We start from the raw sequence: 22794 nt of genomic DNA, 5'->3' as shown, positions 1-22794 counted from the left end.
AAGATATAAAAAAATACATATATATCAATTAAATAGTGAGTTCTCACCATTAGGTCTATTTAGACCCTGAACATGGTCAAAGTATACCCGAAACGAACACAGAAGGTTAAAGGAATCACATGGCGATACTTTCAAGCTCGACTCGGTACACTGAAGAGCATGTGATCTCCGCAACAACAAACGTAGATAACGGACGTAGATAGCGAACTCAATATCATAACAGTCTTAGACATGAAGAAAAACACATTGGGAGGCTTTGTGTATCATTTACACCGAAAAAGTAAAGTAAGTTGCGGCAACAAAAATCTGTGTGTGGCAGCTAAATCTCGTTTGTAACATATGAATACCTAAAAGTATAGCTGCAGTAGATATATATTAGTTATGAAAACGAAGTATATATTTTCTTAAATATAAAAAATACCTTACATATTAGTATATAAATAAACATATTATTAGTAACCATAATAAATATTTTTATTTTTCTGAAATATTTTTTCTTTTAGTGTAAAATTTCTTAAAGAAATACAACCACAGAATCTTGTCAAGTTGTGACAATTGACAGCACTGTAAAACGGAGTCTACAATGAGAACTTAAGCCATAAAACTTAAGCTTTAAGCCTGGAATCGTAAGAAATTGATCAATCACTGTCGGTTATTTTGCTTATATTTAACTGTGATTGGTCAATTTTTTACGACTTCAGGCTTAAAGCTTAAGTTTTATGGCTTAAGTTCTTATTGTAGACCTCGCTTTACGTCCAGAAATGCAATAGACACGCGCGCGCGCTATCGAAACGCAACAATTAAATATATCACAATCTAACGTGAAACGTTAAGATCATAGTGTCGAATAGGTTTAAAGCTGGTGGCACATAGAAAAACAGTAAAACAGTAAGCAATAAACAAATTGATCAATCACAGTCATTGATTCTTCTTACGGTCCAAGAATCAACGACTGTGATTGGTCAATTTGCTTACGTCTTACGTCTTACTGCTTAAGTTTTTCTATGTGCCACGGCCCTAACAATTGAGAAAATCATGTAACGGTATTCTCAAGCACGACTCGACGCGCCGAAGGTCACGCGAGCTTCCGAACAACACACACGTATAGGCAGAGAAGCTCGAAATCATAACAGTCTCGCGCGCGAAGCCGCACACATCGGAAGTTTCCGCGGTCTACTTCCGACTTTTCTAAATTGACTGAAATCTCCGTGAGAGTGATCGAGATACTTCGTACGTGCGATCATACGCGAACAGTAAGAGCACGTTGTAATTTTATTTGTACCAGATTCCATTTCCACTAGTCTCTCTTAAAAGAGAAACGCGCGGTTAAACTTAATCTAACTCTCAACCTAACCTAACCTTTTGCGCTCGACAACCGAAATCTCCTTATATCCGAATAATGCTAGAATTTACCACTACATCGCGAATTCTGTCGCAATAAGTGCGAATGTTGTACCGAAGTATTCGTGAGATTCGAGAATCCTCTCGAATATAAGTTCTCAAACCATCTGTACTCTATTATTTATTATCATTTTTTATCGTAATAAAGCGCAATGTTAAGATTTTAATAGTCAGTAATCGCGCGATACATAAGAATGCAATAGTCGCTGTCGAAACGCGTAGTGAGTAATTAAATGTTGCAATCTGGCATAAAATATTAACTGTAATATGAAGCACGTTAAATAGCGAAGAAATCACAAAAACGCTGGTCTCGAGTACGACTCGCATGCCGTAGATAGCGCGTAATCTTCAAAACAACAACACGCGTCGTTAAAGGATGACTTCCAAATCATAACAGTTTAAACCACGAAAGCGAACATCTCGGCACCTGTCGCGCGCGATTCCCGCGTGATAAATTCATTGAAACTTTTATGAGAGTAATTACGATACCTCGCGCGTGTAATCGTCGCACTGGGATCGCTGTGAACATTCAGAGCGTGGTGTAATTTGAAAGGTAACCACCATAACTCATCTTCATTAGTTTCAAAAAAAAAATACGCGGTTAAACGTAATCTAATCTTCTGTTTCTGACGTGCTACGCTGTGAGAAAATATATCTAAGAAATAAAAAATATTTATGTAATGAATACTGATACATTTTTACTTATACACAGAAAAAAGAATATTCTTGGAGAATATCTTTATTGTTGATATTTTAAAAATAAGATTAATGTGATTAAAATGAGATTATATGACGTTAAATGAAGATAAATTAGTTTTCAATCAAGACGAATATAGTCAAATTAACACAATCATTTTCTCATATAACAAGAATATCAATATTGTTGGTTATATATGAGAAAATGATTGTGTTAATTTAACTATATCCATCTTGTTTGAAAACTAATTTATCTTCATTCAACGCCATATAATCTCATTCTAACATTAATCTTATTTTTAAAATATCAACAATGATAATATTATTATTAGGAAGGACTAATAAATTAAATTCGCGGAAGCATTACGAAAATAAAATGCCGCGGAGCCAGTCATCCGCGAAAATATCGCGGAACAGTCTTCGCAGAAGTATCGCGAATAATCCCCGCAGAGGGGAGATATGGCGAAGCCATCCCGCTGCGTGAAATCTGAATTTCACGGCAGCCGCGTTGTTCGCAAACGGCATCGGCCAATTGATTTCGCGATCGGCACGATCGGTCCTCGGCTCGTGATTTTTTACGTGCGCGATTCGCGAGTGTTCCCGCGCGATAATAAAATTCGCCGTACTCCCGAACTGTCGCAGTTGATCGTATCGCGCGTGTGCTGTGTGTGGTGTCGGAATAATACCGCGACAAATATTCATCAGGGACGGGCGATTTCCAATTTCGTCTTTCGTTAAACGAGTTCGTAGGTTCCGCATCGAGAGAAACCAGAACTTTTCGTCGTACGTGCCAGCGAGAGCATAGGACTCCGTTAAATGCATAAATATTAATTGCGTCGCGAGTGAACCGGCAGTGACGTGAAATGCGGACAACGCGGGACGATGCGGGATGGAAGCTGGGGACGCCGCGAATTCCAGACGCGGAACGACGCAGCCCGGGGATGCAGCGGCGAGTTTCGTCGATGGATGGATTTCAAACGCGAAACGGTGAGTGTTGAATTTCAACACTTCTAGAGTGTCATACGATATGCATGTTTAATCGTAAATCGCAATGATTCGCAACGAAAGACACAATTCTACGCCACTATTTGAACTGAAAAACGTACGGATAATTTAATAACCATATTGCAAGTATCCATATTACAATATTTGAATATTACGAAATTTGATTTTAGTGAAAAATATTACCACGAGAATGTCGAACTTACAGTATTTAGTTAGTTTAACAGTAAAAAAAAAATAATCTTGCCGAAACCCGGGATCGAACCAGGGACATTTAGATCTTCAGTCTAACGCTCTCCCAACTGAGCTATTTCGGCTTATGTGACAGCCGGGCGTGAGAAATAAAATTGTAATACGTTTTCTTTATTGTACTTATGCATCAGGTATAAAAAAAAAGATCCTTTGCCGAAACCCGGGATCGAACCAGGGACATTTAGATCTTCAGTCTAACGCTCTCCCAACTGAGCTATTTCGGCTCATGTTATCGTCGGGTGTGAGAAATAAAATTGCAATACGTTTTCTTTATTGTACTTATGCATCAGGTATAAAAAAAAAGATCCTTTGCCGAAACCCGGGATCGAACCAGGGACATTTAGATCTTCAGTCTAACGCTCTCCCAACTGAGCTATTTCGGCTCATGTTATCGTCGGGTGTGAGAAATAAAATTGCAATACGTTTTCTTTATTGTACTTATGCATCAGGTATAAAAAAAAAGATCCTTTGCCGAAACCCGGGATCGAACCAGGGACATTTAGATCTTCAGTCTAACGCTCTCCCAACTGAGCTATTTCGGCTCATGTTATCGTCGGGTGTGAGAAATAAAATTGCAATACGTTTTCTTTATTGTACTTATGCATCAGGTATAAAAAAAAAGATCCTTTGCCGAAACCCGGGATCGAACCAGGGACATTTAGATCTTCAGTCTAACGCTCTCCCAACTGAGCTATTTCGGCTTATGTTACCGCCAGGCATAAGGAATGAAGTTGCAGTACGTTTTCTTTATTGTACTTATGCATCAAGTATAAAAAAAATCTTTTGCCGAAACCCGGGATCGAACCAGGGACATTTAGATCTTCAGTCTAACGCTCTCCCAACTGAGCTATTTCGGCTCGTGTTATCCTGCTCCTGTTGTGAGGAACAATGTAAAAGAGGTTTAATTAAATGTTTTTTAGAGTCAGGCAAGAATCTAACGCCGAAACTCGAGATCGAGCCAGAGACACTTAGATTTCCAGTATAACGCTCTCCCAACTAGTAGCTGTTGCCCCAATCTTGCCGTGAAGAATAAAAAGATAATAAGTCTTCTTCAATGTTTTTATAAAATCAGACAAAAAAAGAACAAGATCTTCAAACTCGGAATCGAATCTGGAATGTTCAGATCTTTAACCTAATGCTCTTCTGAGCTACTTCAGCTCGTATCATCTTATCCTTGCCATGAGATATGAAACAGGAGATACAGGTTTTCTTCAATGTTCTTATGTGTCAGGCAAAAAAATCTCATGCCGAAACCCGGGATCGAACCAGGGACATTTAGATCTTCAGTCTAACGCTCTCCCAACTGAGCTATTTCGGCTCACGAGCGCTCACCTCATACTGCACTGTACTAAATTACGCAATTTAAGAGTAGAAATACTATCCATAATTAATTTTTAAAATATAACTTTACTTATTAGTATCTAATTTCTAAAAAAATAAACATACATGTCAAAATAAAAAATATAGTAAAAAATTATATAAGAAAATATTTTTAAAATATAGAAAAAATTTTTGTTAGGAATAATTTATCTAAATCTGAATTCATGGATGCGAATGAGGTTTTGAGTTTTCGAGTCGGAACTGATCTCGAATATTTGGATAGTCAGATTTCCAAATATTTGGGAACCCTAAAACAGATACCAAGTCTTGCTAAAATCATTTGTTAATAGTTAATGAATTATTCAATTATATTTGCGTTATATTATACACATGTTTAGTTGAAGTTACTTCACCAATACATCTGGTAACTACAATGAGAAAAAAAGTAATTAACCTAACTAAAATTATAGTTATTTTTGGCCCCAGTTATATTTTTTGTAGTAAAATAGTAGTAAAATAGTAGTGGCAACATGCACATAAGGTCACCAACATTATACTAGACTTTAATTTTAAAAAATGGTTTTCTTTTAACCATAAATCATTTCTCTACGTAATCATAAATTTTTTCTACAATTACACTGAGAAAAAAATTTACTAAATTTCAAAAAACGTTTGTTTGAATAGTACTGTGAAGATATTTGTTTAAATTAAGTAATTATTTTCTAAAATTAAATAAAGAAGTTTTAAATATAAATTTGTTTCTTTAATTGTAGAAAATAATTACTTAATTTAAACAAATATCTTCACAGTACTATCCAAATAAACGTTTTTTGAAATTTACTAAATTTTTTTCTCAGTGTATACAGTTACAAGTACTAAATATTTTTTCAGTGTACTCTATGAGATAGCAGTTTTTTTTTCGTAAAGCACGAATTGAAAAGTATTGTTAATAATGTTAAATATGACAAAGTCACAGTGAAGTTTTCGCTCATTTAGGAATCCACGCACTGTTAAATCCGTAGTGTCAAATTATACTCAATTTAAGTTATTTTTAACCATTCCTATAAGTCGCCACTGCTCCTACTAAATATGTCGTTAATTTAACTAATTAATTAATTTAACTAATTAATTAATTTAATTAATGTAATGGAGTTAAATAATTTAACTTAAGAAATGTATTAAATTTGACTGAAATTTAATTTATTTTTTATTATGTACGTTAATGTAACCTTTGTTTCAGTAAAAAATGACTTAATATTGTTTTAAATGGGTTGATTAGATGTAATTGTTTTTTTAAACACATGTTTTGTGTTAAAATAGTAAATTTTGATACACATAATAGTTAAAAATAACTAAATATTATTTAACTCAAGAAATTGGTTTAAATTTGACCCTCCAATATTTAACAGTGCGGAGATTTAATTCGCAATAGTTCGAGTTAACGCTCGCGCGCGCGTCTCCCCGAAAAAATAGATTGACGTGGGATTACAGGATGTAAAATCACCCGATAATTTTGCTTGCTTTCTTTCTGTCGCCGCAATCGCGGTCCCGCCGATCACAGTTTTCGTCACGAGGAGGCCCCGAGATTACCGTGGAAATCGTCAGTGTGCCGGGCGTCTTATTTCCAATGCAATTTAAGCATAGACCGACAGCGGAATCACGACGAGCGTCGTAATGACGTACTTTCACCGAGTGCCGAGAGTTAATCTTCTCTTTTGGCCCTTTAAATATCTATATCTCTCCCGGGGCGGAGCTTCCGTCCCCGTCCGTCGACTTCGCGTCGGAATCCCGCGGAAATCGTAGCAAATCAATCAAATTCCCCTCGGCAGGAAACCTCGGGGGAGACCCGACGAGCTTTGGGAACAAAAGGAAATTGAAGATGAAGGGCAACAACCGATCAGCCTCCACCGCCAGCTCGCACTTGCTATCCTTTAAAGGTCTTTTACGCGGATATAAAAGGGCAATGACTTCGTGGATAGAAGATCGTTGGATGATTACGTTCCCGGCACGGTAATTCCTATCGAGCGGACGCGCGCCGTTACCTCACCTTCGTCCGAAATTATCAATGCGCGAGTCTGACCTAAATTGACGTATCGCGTGCTTCGAAGCGATCCAGATCGATCGTACAAACCGTTTTTCGGGAACGACTTTCGATCAACGAAATGAAACGCTTTGTATTTAACGCGTTTGCACGTTTACCCTTTGTACCCGGCGATATACGCCTGAGGTTGCGCGCTGCAACCATGGCAAAGCTTAACAAAAACTTCAAAAGCCCTGAAATAATTTAATGTTCCAATGTTCTAATGTACTTGCAATCCTATCCTGATATCCTAACGGTAGAAGTCAGCGCGAAAATCAAATTGAATTAATAATCATATGCCGAGAAAAAGATTTGGTAATAATCATCAAGCCTGGGTAATAGATGCTTTAGTGAAATAATTTCAACTAAACATATAGATAAACATTATCAAATAATTGGTACATATTAACAAATAACTTTAGCAAGGCTTGTGCTATCCGCTGCCAAGACTTGGTATCTGTTGCTAAAACTTATAAAAGAACATTCATACAAACTAATAAACATATATACAGGATATATATACTGACAACCTCCCTTCCTCAAAATCGATTTACGTCCTTTAATTTGCATTAACATTAGAAAGGATATGTTTGTAGCCGTTTATAATTGCATTAACATTTTATATCGACATTCCGAGTCAAAATTTTGATCCTACTTTCAGCCTCACTATTCCATTCAACATCTATTTTGAAGCTTATAAACCTATTTTGACGCTAAAGAAAGTAAAAAAGAAAATTTTTATTATATATTATATTACATATATATTGAATTCCCAAATTAATATCCATATATTGAATATCCAAATTAATATCATATATTGAATATCCAAAGTAATATCAGAGTAAAAGCAGGAGTAAATTGCATCCTTAGAATTAAATCTATTTTGCTAACTTAATTTCTACTGCACTGTAGAATTCAAGGTGTAACATGGGGCCAAAATTTGTACACGGAACGTTTATAGCTTTACAGCATAAAAATCCAATAATACCCGACTGTCGTTTGAATTGAAGTAGTTTCATCAGAAAATTGCGCGAATAATTCTGTATCCGTTGCGAGCAACATCACTTGCTGCGCGGCTTGCGACTTTTCACACGGTGCGTCATCTCCGAGCCGGCATCTCGGTCGAAAGTGCGTCGAACGTTATCCAAGCGACTCGTAAAGCCGCGACCGGCTGATATACACAGGCTGCACATACGCGATCGCATACGTAACGCCGCGGGGATCTTCTTCCTAGGAAGTGTCGGCGCACGACACCAAGCCACGCAGCGAATGAAAGTTTTTACTTTCGTTCGGCGATATTAACGAGCCCGGATACGCGATGTTAAATTCAAACGGTCAGGACGCGCCGCGTTGCAAAATCTCTCGGCTCTCCTCAGTGAAAAAGAAGTCGACGCGCGAGATAGGAGGAAACTGGCCGCTCGCACGTTGCGCTTTTTTTTAAACAGTTCTCCTTTTCAGCGAATGGAGCTATTAATGGGCAGCGGGAGCGCGCGCGTGAAAGAAAGTCAGAAATGTACAGCCGCCGTAGACGCTGAAGCCGTCCTTGCCTGAAAACGTCGATAGGTATCGATATCATGGAGGAACCACTTTAATGTTCTCAACTTTTCGTGTGTTTCTTCATTTTGTCGATCATTCATTCATTTGGCATTGTTATCGAAGAAGACATTAATTTCTTTTCAACAATCTTGCCTAAATATTATCAAAATTGTCAAATTGATTCAATCTTTCGTGTATTTTCTAGTCCATTGTTCATTAACATTATTACCGAGAAAAATTAATTTTTTAAAATTAATTTTGTCTAAATATTGTCACAATTTTTTATTCATTATGTATCTCTTCGTTTCTCGGTCATTGACATTGTTATCGAAGAAGAAATCGATTTTTCTTATCAATTTTGCCTAAATGTTATCAAAATTGTTTTCTTATATTGTTATCAAAGAAGAAATTAATTTTTTTTCAACAATCTTGTCTAAATATTATCAAAATTATCAAATTGTTTCAATCTTTTGTGTATTTTCTAGTCCATTGCTCATTAACATTATTACCGAGAAAAATTAATTTTTTAAAATTAATTTTGTCTAAATATTGTCACAATTTTTTATTCATTGTATATCTCTTCGTTTCTCGGTCATTGACATTGTTATCGAAGAAGAAATCGATTTTTCTTATCAATTTTGCCTAAATGTAATCAAAATTGTTTTCTTATATGGCATTGTTATCGAAGAAGAAATTAATTTTTTTTCAACAATTTTGTCTGAATATTATCAAAATTGTCAAATTGTTTCAATCTTTTGTGTATTTTCTAGTCCATCGGTCATTAACATTATTACTGAGAAAAATTAATTTTTTAAAATTATTTTGTCTAAATATTATCACAATTTTTGACTCGTGTATCTCTTCGTTTCTCGGTCATTGACATTGTTATCGAAAAAGAAATTGATTTTTCTTATCAATTTTGCCTAAATGTTATCAAAACTGTTGTCTCAACTCTTGTGAGAGTCTTGTGAACTCTCTAGTATATTTCCTAGTTTAATTAATTTCTTAATAATTAATTATGTTTAAAAATCCAAATTTTTTACTTTTTATTCTTTATGTGTTTTCCCGTTTGTCACTCATTAACATCGTTGTCGAAGGAAAAAAGTTAATTTTTTTCTAATTAATTACGCTTAAATATCGGCAAATTTGTTAATATTCTCTCTTAATATTCGAAAAGTAATTTGTTTTAGTCGCACATATTTTTATTCGAAAGAATTTCACAGAATGGGGGACGAGATAATCAACGATAATTTGCGGTGAACCATAAACGGCTGTTCGATGTTCCATTCGTGTGCGAAGCGGTTATCGTTTATATTAAAGTTTAATATGACCAGCACATTAACACGGTAATTAATAATATAGTCGTGACACGAAAACTGCGACTTTTTCCCGACGTGCTCCAGATTAAAAATTTGTCGGGCGCTATTTTCAGTGCCGCTATTTCACGCCGGAGTGTATTATTCAATACCGCGGTGAATTCGTCGGTGGTGTTCCATGAAAAAATTCTAAGGCCCCTCCGGCGCTCTCGCGTCCTGCACCGTCACGTAGCGACGAAATTGCCGCGAAAAATGGCCACGTAAGCGGAAGAAGCGTCGCAGTTATTGTCGGCCACAGTTGTTGACCTTTAAATATGAAAAGCCTCTAGTACGACGCTTCGCTCAACTTTCACCTTTCCGCGTTTAAACGAAGAAGACGAGCTGGCTCTCCTATGCGGCCGCGCGCGCGCTCTCATCCTTGAGAACGATCCTTGCCGTGAGCGAAAATTCTCGCGTTGGAAACACGCTTGGTGCAGTCGTATATCTCGTCGAATAACTGAAATAACAACGTGAGATCATTGCCACTCTCTGCAGAGAAACGTGAAACGCGCATTCAACTGTTGCCACGTAAACGCGCGCGCGCGCGCGCTTGTCACCCGCGCGTTTTTCCCCATTCATCGGCAAATTGATAAAATAACAGTGTTTTCAGGTTGAAAAAGGAACCGTTCGTATAAAACAATCGGAATTCATTCGAGCCGGTTGTCTGCGACGAAGGACGATTAACGCGCGCGTGTTTCAATATATATAAAAATATAAACGCGGCATTATTTTTTCCATCTTTATCGCGAGTGGAAATAATTGTAATATATCGTGTATGGCGAGATATCGCCAAAATACGCGACAAAAAGCGAAATTGTTACCGCGGTATAGCGTACTCTCGCGAAAAACTCTGTACACTGCACTAATTGAAAGAATTCCCAATAATTGGTTAATGAATTATTAATACTCGCACAGCGTTACAGCGAATGACGATCGCACATCTCGATGGATAGAATCGCTGTTGAAAGTTGGATAACTGTTACGACGAGCAATCAGTAATGATACTAGTAATGATGAACGAGAGACGAGCGCGATAAAACGAAATGTCGTAAAACGTGTCGTGACACTCGCAGGTGATGATGCATCGCGTGCGCTAATGCGTTTCGTGCTTTCAAGCTCGCTCTTCGCGAATATATAGGCGCAGGTAGACAGGACAAACTTCGAAATTGCTTGCCGCGCGTGAGAAGAGAAGAGCGAGGGAGAGAGGGGGAAAAAGAGAGAGAGAGAGGAGGAAACGCGTCAGTCCCTCTCATCCTACAAAACGCATGGGCATTTCGCGTAGCTGAAGTACGCTGCTGTGAATGTGCACGACGGAACTACCAAATACACGCATTCTGTGTGAAATATAAGCCAACACATTTCGCTCGCGCGTTGCGTGCGTTTAGTCGCTCCTCTGCGCTCGGCTTCTCCCAAATACGAGATGCGCGTTGCTAGTATCATCTTAAGTAATATTCTTATACTCAAGAATAAAATTCTCGATCACAACCGAGAGTTTTTTTCTTGAATTATTGTATGAACGTTTATTATATTTTTTCTCTTTCACTTGAACCCCTACATTTTTGCTATGCAATGATTTGTTTTTTTAGCAAAACAATACACGCTCTCTAAATTCCCTTTGGGGCGATATTTCACTCGAAAAGCAGAGTGACCGTCGAATCGCTCGAATTCGAGTGACTTCTCGCTCATGCCGAGCAAATCCTCCACTCTGAATTGCCGAATAAGTATTTTCACTCGAAGTCGAGGAGTGAATGTGATGTGTGACTTCACTCCAATCGATGAAAACTGTGATTCAGAGTGGAGAAGCCACTGTGTGCAAATGAAAAATTACTCAAATTCGGATATGAGCGAATATTCATATGTAGTCAGAATGTGTCCTATGATGGAGGCACTGACTCTTGCGACTTTGAGTGACAGTGTTTTCTCCATCACTTTAAATGTTGAGCACTCTTTCAATTCCTTGGACTAATATTTCACCCGAGAAGCAGAGTGACCGTCGAATTACCCGAATTTAAACGATTTCTCGTTCATATATAGAATAAATCTTTTACTCTAATTCTCCAAATAAGCACTTTTACTCGAAATTAAATCGGAAGAAACATTAACTTATATAGAATCAGTATCCATTGTAACCTTGAGTGAAACATTTCGAGTGACATTATTTTGCCTATCGCCTCAAACGAAGTTTTTTGCCATTTTTCACTCGTTTTAAAAACAACATTTCAAGAGATTTAGAGAGCAAAAGACCTCATTATCTCTCCAGGGAGCCAGAAATTCGTATCAGTATCTCCCAGTATTTATCGCTCCTTTATATTATTCATATGCAACTATATTATTCATATGCGTTATATTATTCATATGCAATTCGTAAACATGCGGAGAGAATACAAATTGTCGAAAGGACGAAATCGACGGGAGATCTTGCGGTTGAGCAAACAATTTAATTCGGAATATTAAAGGCTATCAAGGGCCGCGCAATCTTATGTAACCTCACGTTATGATGTCTCAATTAGTCGCCAGGAGATAGCCAGGATTTTCACCAAGACAGGGAATCCATTTGTCGCAGTCACGACTGTGACCGGGCCGTCATTAGGGCGGTCTAGAATTTCGAATTCCTGGCGGTTCCGCAAGCGCCCGATTATTATTTTAATTTGCCGTGGCTCATAATCGCTCTTAGCGAATCGACGTCGAGTTTCCGAACATAGCGCGAGTATGGGCGCTCTAATTGTGCTGCTTGCACGGCGGAGTTAGGAGCCGGTGTAATTTCCATAAGTTGGAAGTACTACAACGCGCAAACGGTTTCTAGGTTTATCCACGACAACGGGAAACACGAATTAGGATCGGCGCGAAAGTTTCAGTTCGAAAATTTTACTTTGCTATTACCAAATCAGTTTTTTTCTATTTCTAACAAGTAAACCTACCCAAAAGTTATACTCCGATTTCTTTCTAATTTGGCACAAATGTAGAAGTACAAATAATATTTAGATCATATTTTTTCATTTTGGCTCACTTTGAGTTCCACTGGCAGTTTATAGCTTTTTAATGTTCTCACTCCTATCATCAAGTACAAAAATGCATAAGAAATAAAATTGAATACAAGATATAGGCGTTTTTGGTTTGCTGATTATGAATATGAAATCAAATTATTTGTATAATTAATAAAATGTTTAAACAAAACATACAAAAAATTGAAAAAAAATTATTTATACAAGAATTATTTATACAAATAATTTCTTGATTTGGCCGAGATTTAAACCATTTTTAACTAATTTAGAGATTTGAAATATTTCGGTTACAGAATCTCGGCTACAGAAATTTAGAATGGTTCGTATCTCAGCTATAACGACTTTGTTAAAATTTTAATTAAAATTGCGATATTTTTTCGGTTCGGCTGAAATTCGAACCATTTTTTACTAATTTAGCACAAATTTAAAATATTTTGGTTGAAATCTCGGCTAAAGAAATTTAGAATGTTTCGTGTCTCAGCTATACCGATTTTGTTAAAATTATTTAACTATATCTTGTATTGAATTTTATTTCTTATGCATTTTTATTATATTTATTGATGATAGAAGTGAGAATATTAAAAAGCTATAAACTGTCCGTGAAACTCAATGTGGGTCAAAATGAAAAAACATGATTTCGCGATCCTGCACCTACTATTTCTCTCAAGATAAATATTAAAAAAAAAACACATAAGCAACATACTTCTGGAGCTCCGATCGTTCCGATTAATAAAACTAAATTTTAGTTGCAATTACTAAACATTTGATTGATCCTATTTTAACCAAGTTTTGGTTTGACGTGTACTAAATTTTCGTCTCGACGATCAAATTCTTTTCCCAGGATCTTAATCTTTCGCTCGGGTCAATCTAACCTATGAACGCTACGAATTACCGGGAGGTAATTATCGGAAAATTTCGATTGCTATCACTTAAAGGTCGGGAAGTCGCGCAGATGGCTCCCATTTCACCGTAGAAGAAGCAAGATTCGTAACTTCGGCGAACGCCTCAATCTCCGGTTATCGTCGAGCATCGTGAGGAACACGAGCGCTCGGGAAAGTGCGATATTCTCTACTCTGTCTCGGTTTACGAGCCGCAATTTCGTTGCGTCGTACTTGGTTGCTCATTAATGAAGCGCTTAATGTTGCGCACACAGCGCGCAGATATAGTTGCATGTGAATGCGGAGTGTCCCAGAAATCGCGCACTTTCTCCGAACACTGGAACGAAACCGAAACTGAAAGAATAAGACGGTGGTTTCGCCAATGTCGAAGAGCGAATCCGCGAGATTCGCGAACGATGGAGAATGAGAAAGTTTTGCAAATTAACTTCGGAGCCGCGAATAAATTAGCAGGAGTCGTGTGCCCCGGCCGATCTCGAATGGACTTTAAATTAACGGGACGCTGATCCGCGATTGCATTGCGAAATCGTTCAAGGTTGAAGAACGGAAGTTGCGTGGTTTATACGCCGGAAGCAATCCACAGATTTGTTAACAAGAGCAGCCCAAATATATGGGGCAAAAAAAACATGTGTAGAGATAAGCCAAATGCGCAGAGTCTGTAAAAATCCATATGCACAACGAGTGTAACAACCACAACGTATTTTTGTGGAAAATGATTTATTGCGGAAATTTAATCTTTTTTATGATATATTATCAAGCCTTTTTATTATATTTATTTCTGATATATGATATATGTGCTTCACGGACAGTTTATAACTTTTTAATGTTCTCACTTCTATCATCAATAAATATAACAAAAATGCATAAAAAATAAAATTCAATACAAGATATAGTTAAATAATTTTAACAAAATCGGTATAGCAGAGATACGAAATATTCTAAATTTCTTTAGCCGAGATTTCATCCGAAATATTTTAAATTTGTGCTAAATTAGTAAAAAATAGTTCGAATTTCAGTCAAACCAAAAAAAATCTCGCAATTTTAATTAAAATTTTAACAAAGTCGGTATAGTTGAGATACAAACCATTCTAAATTTCTGTAGCCGAGATTTCAACCGAAATATTTCAAATCTGTGCTAAATTAGTCAAAAATGGTTCGAATCTCGAATTGCTGCACTGAAAGAGAAAATGGCTAAAAAAATTAAAAAATGTTTACTTAAAAAAAGCTGTAACAACATATTTATCTATACTAAAATATATGTTTTTACACTGAAAATAACACTCTCCAAACAAATAGATACACATTTTCTTAAAATCGTACACTACGGAGAAATAATTGAGTCAGTTGGCGGTTGATGACAACCGATTTTGTCGATCCAACTGTCTTTTTTTTAGTCCCGCTTTCTATGAAATCGTTTGTTCGATTTCAATAAAAAAAATTAGATTGAAGTAAATATGTTATTAGTGACCAACGAGTTTTTTTAATTTTAATGTTGTGAGATATTTTTCTATCAGGTGTATACACTGTAAGAAAAAAATACTTGACAATTTATTCATAGAATTTTTAGAAATAAATTTTATATTCCACAAACGAGAATTTTCGAGTATTTCTTTCTCAGTGCGCGTATCGACGCGGGAAACATATACTACGCGGAAAAATATCACGCACGAATAGCGCGGGAATGTCCATTAGATCTCTTAGATTCATTTAGATCTCTTCGAAAATTCGCGCAGATCATCCACGAGGTCGTGAACCACACTTTGCGGCTTCCCAAGTGACATCTCCAGATTTAACACCCATCCGATAAGTGATACCGCGCGCGCAGCCACGCTTAATTAATAGAAACTTAGAAAGTAATGACGCAGGATGAGATAATTGTTACGTCGTCGTGTTTCCGCGTGGCGTTACTTTCAAGCGTCTTCCTTTTCTTTGTCGCGGCACATTTCTCCCGTGTTTATGAGGTTACACTTCAGTTCGTCCATGCGTTTCTCCGACGCGATGCACTCGCTCGCTTATCGTCGCCATCTGGTCTTCCGTGCTGAATAGCGATTGGGAAAGAGTACCACACCGGTAGGTCAGCTTCTCGCACATCTATTTTTACATCGAGTTCCACGCGATAGCTCGCAGTTCTTTGTCGGGGAAGAAGGAAAGTGGGAAGATGGGAGGAGAGAAAAATTACGGTGGAAATAAATAAACGCGGGCGAATTAATCGTTTACATCTCTTTTTCATGTTTTTGCGTCGGGGAAAGAGAAATTAATTAAAAAAACGGGAGAACGAATGTTCTCGCGGAGATTTTCTCTATTGATAAGCCCCCGCTAGGCAGATAGATAGGGAGGAAGGAGTCAACCGGAAAAAAGAAATTATGGTAATTAGGAGTGCACGTGGAACGAGCCATCTGTTCGTTCATGTCTCTTTCGCGTTTACGTCAAGCACCTGCGCGAGAACTTGACGTTTATGGCCTGCAAAACCAAGAACGAACGAGAAGACGAAATGGAGACGGGGAAGAGGAAATAATTGAAAGTAATAGATGGGTCCTGATCGCACGCTGGTATATGGATTAACAATGCTAATAGGGTCGATACAACCGCGCGTCCGTAATTTAATTAACGCAAGCTACGGCAATTGCGGGCCTTTATTAGAACTAATAACGCAGCCCTATTTGCTCGCGATTACCATGGCGGGGATTAAACTTGATGTATGATCGCTCACAGTCTACTTTCATCGTAAATATATGGGAACGAGCGCGTACACGAGGATGCAAACGCCGGAGAATATCGATGACAATTCTTGCAAAACCGGTCTGATGTGTTCGCGTTTCTCTCCCTCTCATGTTTTATTCATCTATACAAATTATTATATTTAAAAAATCGATAAATATTTGGGATAATTTTGTGTTTTTATTGATTTCACGGAAATTATATACGTAACCCCGTTCGACTCACAATTATTTTTTATGGAATCAAGAAAGATCAAAAATGATCTTATGAAAAATCAAGCGCAAAGATATAAGAGAGAGAGAGAGAGAGAGAGAGAGAGAGAGAGAGAGAGAGGAAGATGAAGCGCAAATACGTCCGGCTGCATTTTCGATAAGTGAGACCCGCATTCTCCGGTCGTAGAAAAAGCCCCGATCGCACCGCGAGTTAATCGTTACCGTGTAAATGATCGATTACCCATCTACATGATGCGCATCGAAAAAGAAGCAACCGAACGAGAATGGCGTGCAGGCAACCGTGGAGAGGACGGCTCTCGGCTGGCCGTTTTTCGCAATCAGCGCGGGTGATTACTTCCTCTATGCCTCACGATATCGGCACGAAAGGACCGAAGAAGAAGAAGCGCTGTCTGCTGCATTTTCTGGGATCGGCATGGCATTTCGTCCGAAAGAAAATAATGGCGCGCGCTTAAGCGATCGTCGTTCAAGGCAATAACAAGGCGACATCGCACTCGTCGCATATGCGATAACTCAAAGGCACACGTCGTGTAACTCCAGTCGCTCGTGGATCCCCCAAGGGGGCGAAGGGCGAGGAGGCCAGAAAATTTTACGGGCGGCCAGCCGGCCAGATGGATCGTTACGAGATCGGGCCGATCACGTCGCGTCGCGGCGCTCTCTCGTGTCGATCGGACCCGTAAAAAGCCGCCGGCTCGTGTGATTATGACATGGCGAAAGGTCAGCGATCGGGGCCTCGCCGAGCTCCGAAATCACCTGAACCGACACAACGAGTCACGATGGGACCCGGGGATCCTTGCACCTCCCGCACCGGTAATCACCGGTTCGCTTTCGTAACGATCGCCGTTACGGTCGTGCTACCGGTCACCGTAATTGGGGTCCCGCGGGGTCCCTCTGCCATCGCTTACGACCCGCGCGGGGCCAGTAATCGTAACAGCATTTTAATTTCCGTCGTACCGGTAGCTCGACCCGACGCCGTTTCGCTAATGGCTCATGCGACTAGCCGCGGTAGTCGGGGCGCTGATGGAGACGTTGCATCGCACGCCAACGTTCCACGTTAACCATTAGCTGCGTTATTAGCCCGCGCAGATGTCGCGGAACGCGATGCATCCGCCGTGTATGCAGCCGCCGGGCGCACGTGGCTGGCATTTGAGACGCTCGCAGGCCGCGCTGATATTAATTAGCGTTAATTCAATAGTTACGTAAGACGTCAAGGGTCAAAGGGGCCGATCAAAGTGCCTCCACTTTCGTCGTGCGCGCGTTGTTATCTCTTGGTGACGTGAGCATTGAAATGACGCTTCTTGCAGAACCACGAGATAAATGCTGCGCCAGAGTTGACAATTTTTGCATCTCTCTCTCTCTCTCTCTCTCTCTCTCTCTCTCTCTCTCTCTCTGGTCGAAGGTATTTTCATACTAATTGTTTCGATGGTGCAGGAGTGACCCGCAAGAAAGTAGCGCGCATACTTACATACGAACATAGATACCACAAAGTTTTATCAATATTAATTAACGCTAATTCAATACGTAAGATGCCAAGGATCAAAGGCCGATCAAAACGCCTTCACTTTCGTTGCACGCGCGTTATTATCTAACGTAAGCACTGAAATGATTCTTTTTATTAAGGTGAACAGACTTCCCGTTTTTCTCAAAACAGTCAGACTTGTTTTCCACTTTATGTCCCGGATTTGGCCAAATTGCCTTGGTTTATCCCGGTTTAGGGGATTTTTTAAATCCTTTCGATAAGAAGAAAGAACCTTCTGAAGGAGATTCGTAGCTCTGGTAAATACGACAGCTTAATTAACTTTAAGTAAGGATGACAAGAATTTTATCGTAGCAATAGTCTTTATTTTTACTGGGTACAACTCTGTATATAATGTCTCCATTTTTACTGTATACAACAGAACCTCGCTGTTAAATTACTTTTCAAATATTTATAAATAAAATATATATATGGTTTTATACGAGCGCGTGTATATATATATATATAACTTTTTTCCAATATAATCTCTCTTTCTCTCACACATTTTATTTTATAAAATACCGCGAATTTGGGGTTAGGAAATCTGGCCCTTATTTTCATAAAATTACGAGAGAGAACTATAACGCCAAAAAAATTGTCAAATTTTGCACCTAATAAAAGATATTTTGATAACTATTTTTTGGTAATGAGAGTAACTAAACGAAAAAGAAGCGCGCACACAGCTTAGGGGAGACCGGAGCTGTTTGGCTATCGGGTTAGCAAAATCAATTATTTCTACTACTCTTTAATAGATTTCAGAATCAAGCAAGCAGGAATTTCAAAATGACATTTTTAAAAATCTTGCTTACTTAATTTTGTAACTCGTTAGAAAATACCAGAAATAACCGGTTTTGCCAATTCGGTTTTTCAGTCTTCCCAACACTTAAGATGAAGAATTGCACACTACATTTTGCTATTCTACAATTTTTATCTTTATTAAGGGATTTTTATTCACGCAGTGTAACGGTTGGGATATACTCTTTCGCGCGCGCCGTTTTCCCCCTCCCTCCTATATATATATCTAACTTTTTGGCATGAATGTTCTTAAGCATTAACTGAGAAATCAATGCCCCTTTCACCAAGTAGTTAGAGCTCTTCTCGTAACGTAGAACCCGCGTAATTATGTCATCGCGCTCACCGCAACGTAGCACCGTTGCTATATCGAGCGGCGAAATAAGGAGAACGAGGTCTTGCTGGAGAGTTAATGAGACTAGCGTGTCCCTTTAAATGTTACCTGTTTATGACAGGACTTAACGACAGTCCGAACGAACGACTTGACAAACAGCACACAAGCAGTTCTCCATCGTGAATCAATCATTTCGAAGTAACGGCTCGTAGCCACGCCGTACAGGCTATCGAGCAGCACAAGACTAGATGACTCGGACGATGAGTTAATGATCGACAAGGCACGAGAGATGATCAGTCGCGATACAACGGACACGGAGGCGGAACACAGAGCTTCGTGGTAGCAGCACCGCGTTCGGTGTCGATCAACTTGTTAGATTCGATGGATTCGCTGTGCGTTGCATCTCGGACCCGCGCGGATACTCGCGCACACACGCAGATCGCCGACAAAGAAACCGTGTGTAGCGTTCGTATCTAAATGCAAATTACCGAAAATGTAAATTGTTTACGCGCGCGAAAAGATACGGCGCGCACGTAGAGACCGCGGCTGTGTGTAGCGCCGTTGGGGTGATGGGATTCTGAGCGTATTCACGATCTCCAGTCAGAAATAATAAATCCGCACGGGGAGCCAACCGATTGCAGGGGGAGTTGACGTTAAAAATTGAAAAATCGCGATGGTAACGTTCTCGCTCGTATAAAAGCGCGATGAAAAAATATCGGCTTCGTTAGAGAATCAATCGCGAGAATTTGACCCGCGTTTAGCGGCGCATTGTACATATCAGGTCATGTGTGTGAAAGTTTGGCACACGAGACTCTCTCGCAATTTTTGCTTTATTTTTGAAATATATAAATCGTTATTAAATCGTAATCATGAAATCGACATATAACATTCCACAGATTTCGATGTAAACCTCTCAAAAAACGAGAAAAAACGGAAATTCATTTGAATCTCAATTTCCAGCGCTCCTGGAATTTCCTTGAATTTCCTAATTTCCTTGAATTTCTTTTTCCCGCGCTCTAGGGTGCAATTAATTTTGCACCCTAGAGCGCTGGAAAAAGAAATTATTGTGGCGACCTTAAATATTTGACGGTTAAATTTTTGCTGTGTCTATACACTGAGAGAAAAAACATCTAAAAAATAATAAACATTTCTTTGACAGATACTAATAACATATTCATTTATCATCTATATTCTTTCATTTAAATAGAATGAACTCTCGCTTCCATAAAGAAAAGATAAGGCTTTCTTAAGACTTTAAGAAAATGTAATTTTCTTACTTGAAAAGTATCTTATATTAGTATAAATAAATATGTATATTTCCTAGATATATATTTTTTTTCTTTTAGTGTACTTGAATGTTTGGAAAGTAAGATTTTATTTAGTTTTACCATTTAGTTTTACCAAAAGGATCCGAGTAGAGGACTGAGACGCTTGGATTTTAGATAAATGTAATTATCTTTTTACGTGATGATAATTGAAACTGATTGTTTTCTAATTTATTCTACTCTATACAATCCTTTGCCGAGGCTCTCATAGATCCTTTTTTCTCCAGCTGATTCAACATTAAAAAGTCTTATACATATTTTTTTTATTAGGAAAAGAAAGAAAGACTAAAACTTTTGTTTTAGTCTTTCTTTCTTTCCCTAATAAAATAACACGCGTTGGTCACATACGTCGCAGAGTTAGTACTCGAGACTGTACCGGTATTCTTGGCAATCAAATGGACATTCACAAGCGATCGATCGAAAGTTAGTGAACGAAATGTCATCCCGAGCTATCTGACTTGATACGTCGAGGAACGGCTTCTCTCTTCTTTTCCTCAACGCGGTCTTCCCCGATCTCTCCCCTTCCCCCTCCCCACCATTTCTCTCTCTTTCTTTCTCTGCCGCTTCCTCTGTGACTCCCTTTCTCAGATCGCCGGATCAATCGGTGGCGAAACGAGGTCTTCAAACAAGTAGAGTACCGGCAAATTCCCCGGCGCAGCCAATTCGGTGTGGGAGAAAGGAAGAGAGCGTTGCCCAAGCACAGGCCGCGCGGTACGTGGAACAGGAACGTAATTATTATCGCCGGGTTACGTATTCGGATGTTCTTCCGCTCGTCGAATCTTCTCACATACTACACCACGCGCATAGACGGCTCGGAACAATGGGTTGGCCTCAGGAGCGATTCCCATATTATGCAAATGCCAGCACTCTCCCTGCTCCGTTGGCCGTTCCTCGTCCCGCCTCGCCTCCTCGCCCGGCTCCCTCAATAGGAGGATAGGATAGTTATGCTGATTCGGAACACCCGCGTTGAGTATAATGATTACGTTCAACTCTCTTTCACGTACGACTCCAAAAAGTTAAGTCTCTCAGAACGACACTCCCGCTTGTTGCGCTTGTCTCCTGTACATACAGTCGACGTGTGCACCGGCACGTTTTGAATTTCTCCTTTCTTTACTTTCCGCGTTCTCTCCTTTGCTCGAAGTATTTCAAATACTTCTGAGAAATGAAGAAACGTACTATAAAGATATATATACTCGTATATATATATATATATATATATATATATATATATATATATATATATATCTTTATAGTACGTTTCTTCTCAGAAGTATTTGAAATACTTTGAGCAAAGGAGAGTCGGAAATTCGAGCCTCTGCTACGGATTGTATAGAGTACAATAAATTAGAAAACAATCAGTTTAAATTATCATTACGTAAAGAGATAATTACATTTATCTAAAATCCAAACGTCTTAGTTCTCTACTCGGATCCTTTTCAATGGTAAGACTAAGTAAAATCTTACTTTCCAAATATTCAAGTTCTTTCTCGAACGGGATTTCTGTTCCAACGAAAACCAGTTATATTTTCTTTATATATATATACAGGGTGTTAGTTAAGTATGTTGCCATACTCAACAGAGCGACTCTTTGGTTTATTTCAAGCAAAAAAGTTTATATAAACATGTGTCCTAAACGGCTTAGTTTCTGAAATACAGCGAATGTTCGCAAATGTTTGACGAAACGATAAATTGCATTGGAGATATCTTTTTGCACAAATATGTCTTGCTTCACGTGAATTATCATTCGCACGACCGTAAACAAAGTGACAAAGTCAAAGTCAAAGTCATAAAATCAAAAATAGACTTTAGTTCTGATGTTGCTGCGGGTCGGTTAGCTTGTGCATACGTTTTCGGGCCAAATTGTTTCAGTCCATCAAAATCGGTTTCATCATGCCTAAGTTTACAAATTTTGAAATGGTAGATATGCACTTTGCCTACGGTCTTGCAAATGGTAACTCACGTGAGACAAGGATTTATGCAGAAAGATATCCCCAACGCAATTTACCATGTCGTAAAACATTTGCAAATAGTCCCCGCTATCTTCGAGAAAAGGGTTCTTTTATAAGGAACACTGTTGATCTTAGAAAGCCTATGACAGTTAGAACACCGATATAAGAGGAAGCTGTTCTAAACGAAACAGATTATTATTACACGTTTAAATTTTTTTTATTTCGTAAACTAAGCCGTTTAGGACATATGTTTATATGAACTTTTTTATTTGAAATAAACCAAAGAATCGCTCTGTTGCGTATGGCAACATACTTAATTAACACCCTATATATATATATATATATATATATATATATATATATATATATATATATATATATATATATATA

General features: G+C 38.5%; 2 protein-coding genes and 7 non-coding genes across 11 annotated transcripts in view; 1 reads left to right on the top strand and 8 right to left on the bottom strand.

Annotated features, from left to right (window-relative positions):
• Positions 1-22794, bottom strand: part of LOC116854167 (mucin-12) — a 77460-nt gene that overhangs the window by 24734 nt on the left and 29932 nt on the right. The window lies entirely within an intron of this gene.
• LOC116840206 (stomatin-like protein 2, mitochondrial) overlaps positions 1149-22794 on the top strand; it is a 172520-nt gene continuing 150874 nt past the window's right edge. The window contains exons 1-2 of one of the 2 annotated variants that reach the window (XM_032806662.1): positions 1149-1253; positions 2841-3084. In XM_032806662.1, the coding sequence (XP_032662553.1) occupies positions 2980-3084 (105 nt within the window). In that variant the 5' untranslated portion in view covers positions 1149-1253; positions 2841-2979. Of the gene's footprint in view, positions 1955-2840; positions 3085-22794 lie in introns of both variants that reach the window. The other variant, XM_032806661.1, reaches the window with a different exon arrangement.
• Positions 3344-3416, bottom strand: Trnaf-gaa. Its single transcript has one exon. It is a non-coding gene; the product is annotated as a tRNA-Phe (tRNA).
• On the bottom strand, positions 3503-3575 carry Trnaf-gaa. The gene has a single exon. It is a non-coding gene; the product is annotated as a tRNA-Phe (tRNA).
• Positions 3662-3734, bottom strand: Trnaf-gaa. The gene has a single exon. It is a non-coding gene; the product is annotated as a tRNA-Phe (tRNA).
• Positions 3821-3893, bottom strand: Trnaf-gaa. Its single transcript has one exon. It is a non-coding gene; the product is annotated as a tRNA-Phe (tRNA).
• On the bottom strand, positions 3980-4052 carry Trnaf-gaa. The gene has a single exon. It is a non-coding gene; the product is annotated as a tRNA-Phe (tRNA).
• On the bottom strand, positions 4136-4208 carry Trnaf-gaa. Its single transcript has one exon. It is a non-coding gene; the product is annotated as a tRNA-Phe (tRNA).
• Trnaf-gaa lies at positions 4597-4669 on the bottom strand. The gene has a single exon. It is a non-coding gene; the product is annotated as a tRNA-Phe (tRNA).

The sequence above is a fragment of the Odontomachus brunneus genome, unplaced genomic scaffold, assembly GCF_010583005.1.
Source record: "Odontomachus brunneus isolate Ranch 3 - 2012 unplaced genomic scaffold, Obru_v1 Obru_scaffold_009, whole genome shotgun sequence".
Taxonomy (NCBI): Eukaryota; Metazoa; Arthropoda; class Insecta; order Hymenoptera; family Formicidae; genus Odontomachus; species Odontomachus brunneus.
Note: the sequence above shows the minus strand (reverse complement) of the source record. Positions and strands in the feature narration are given on the sequence as shown.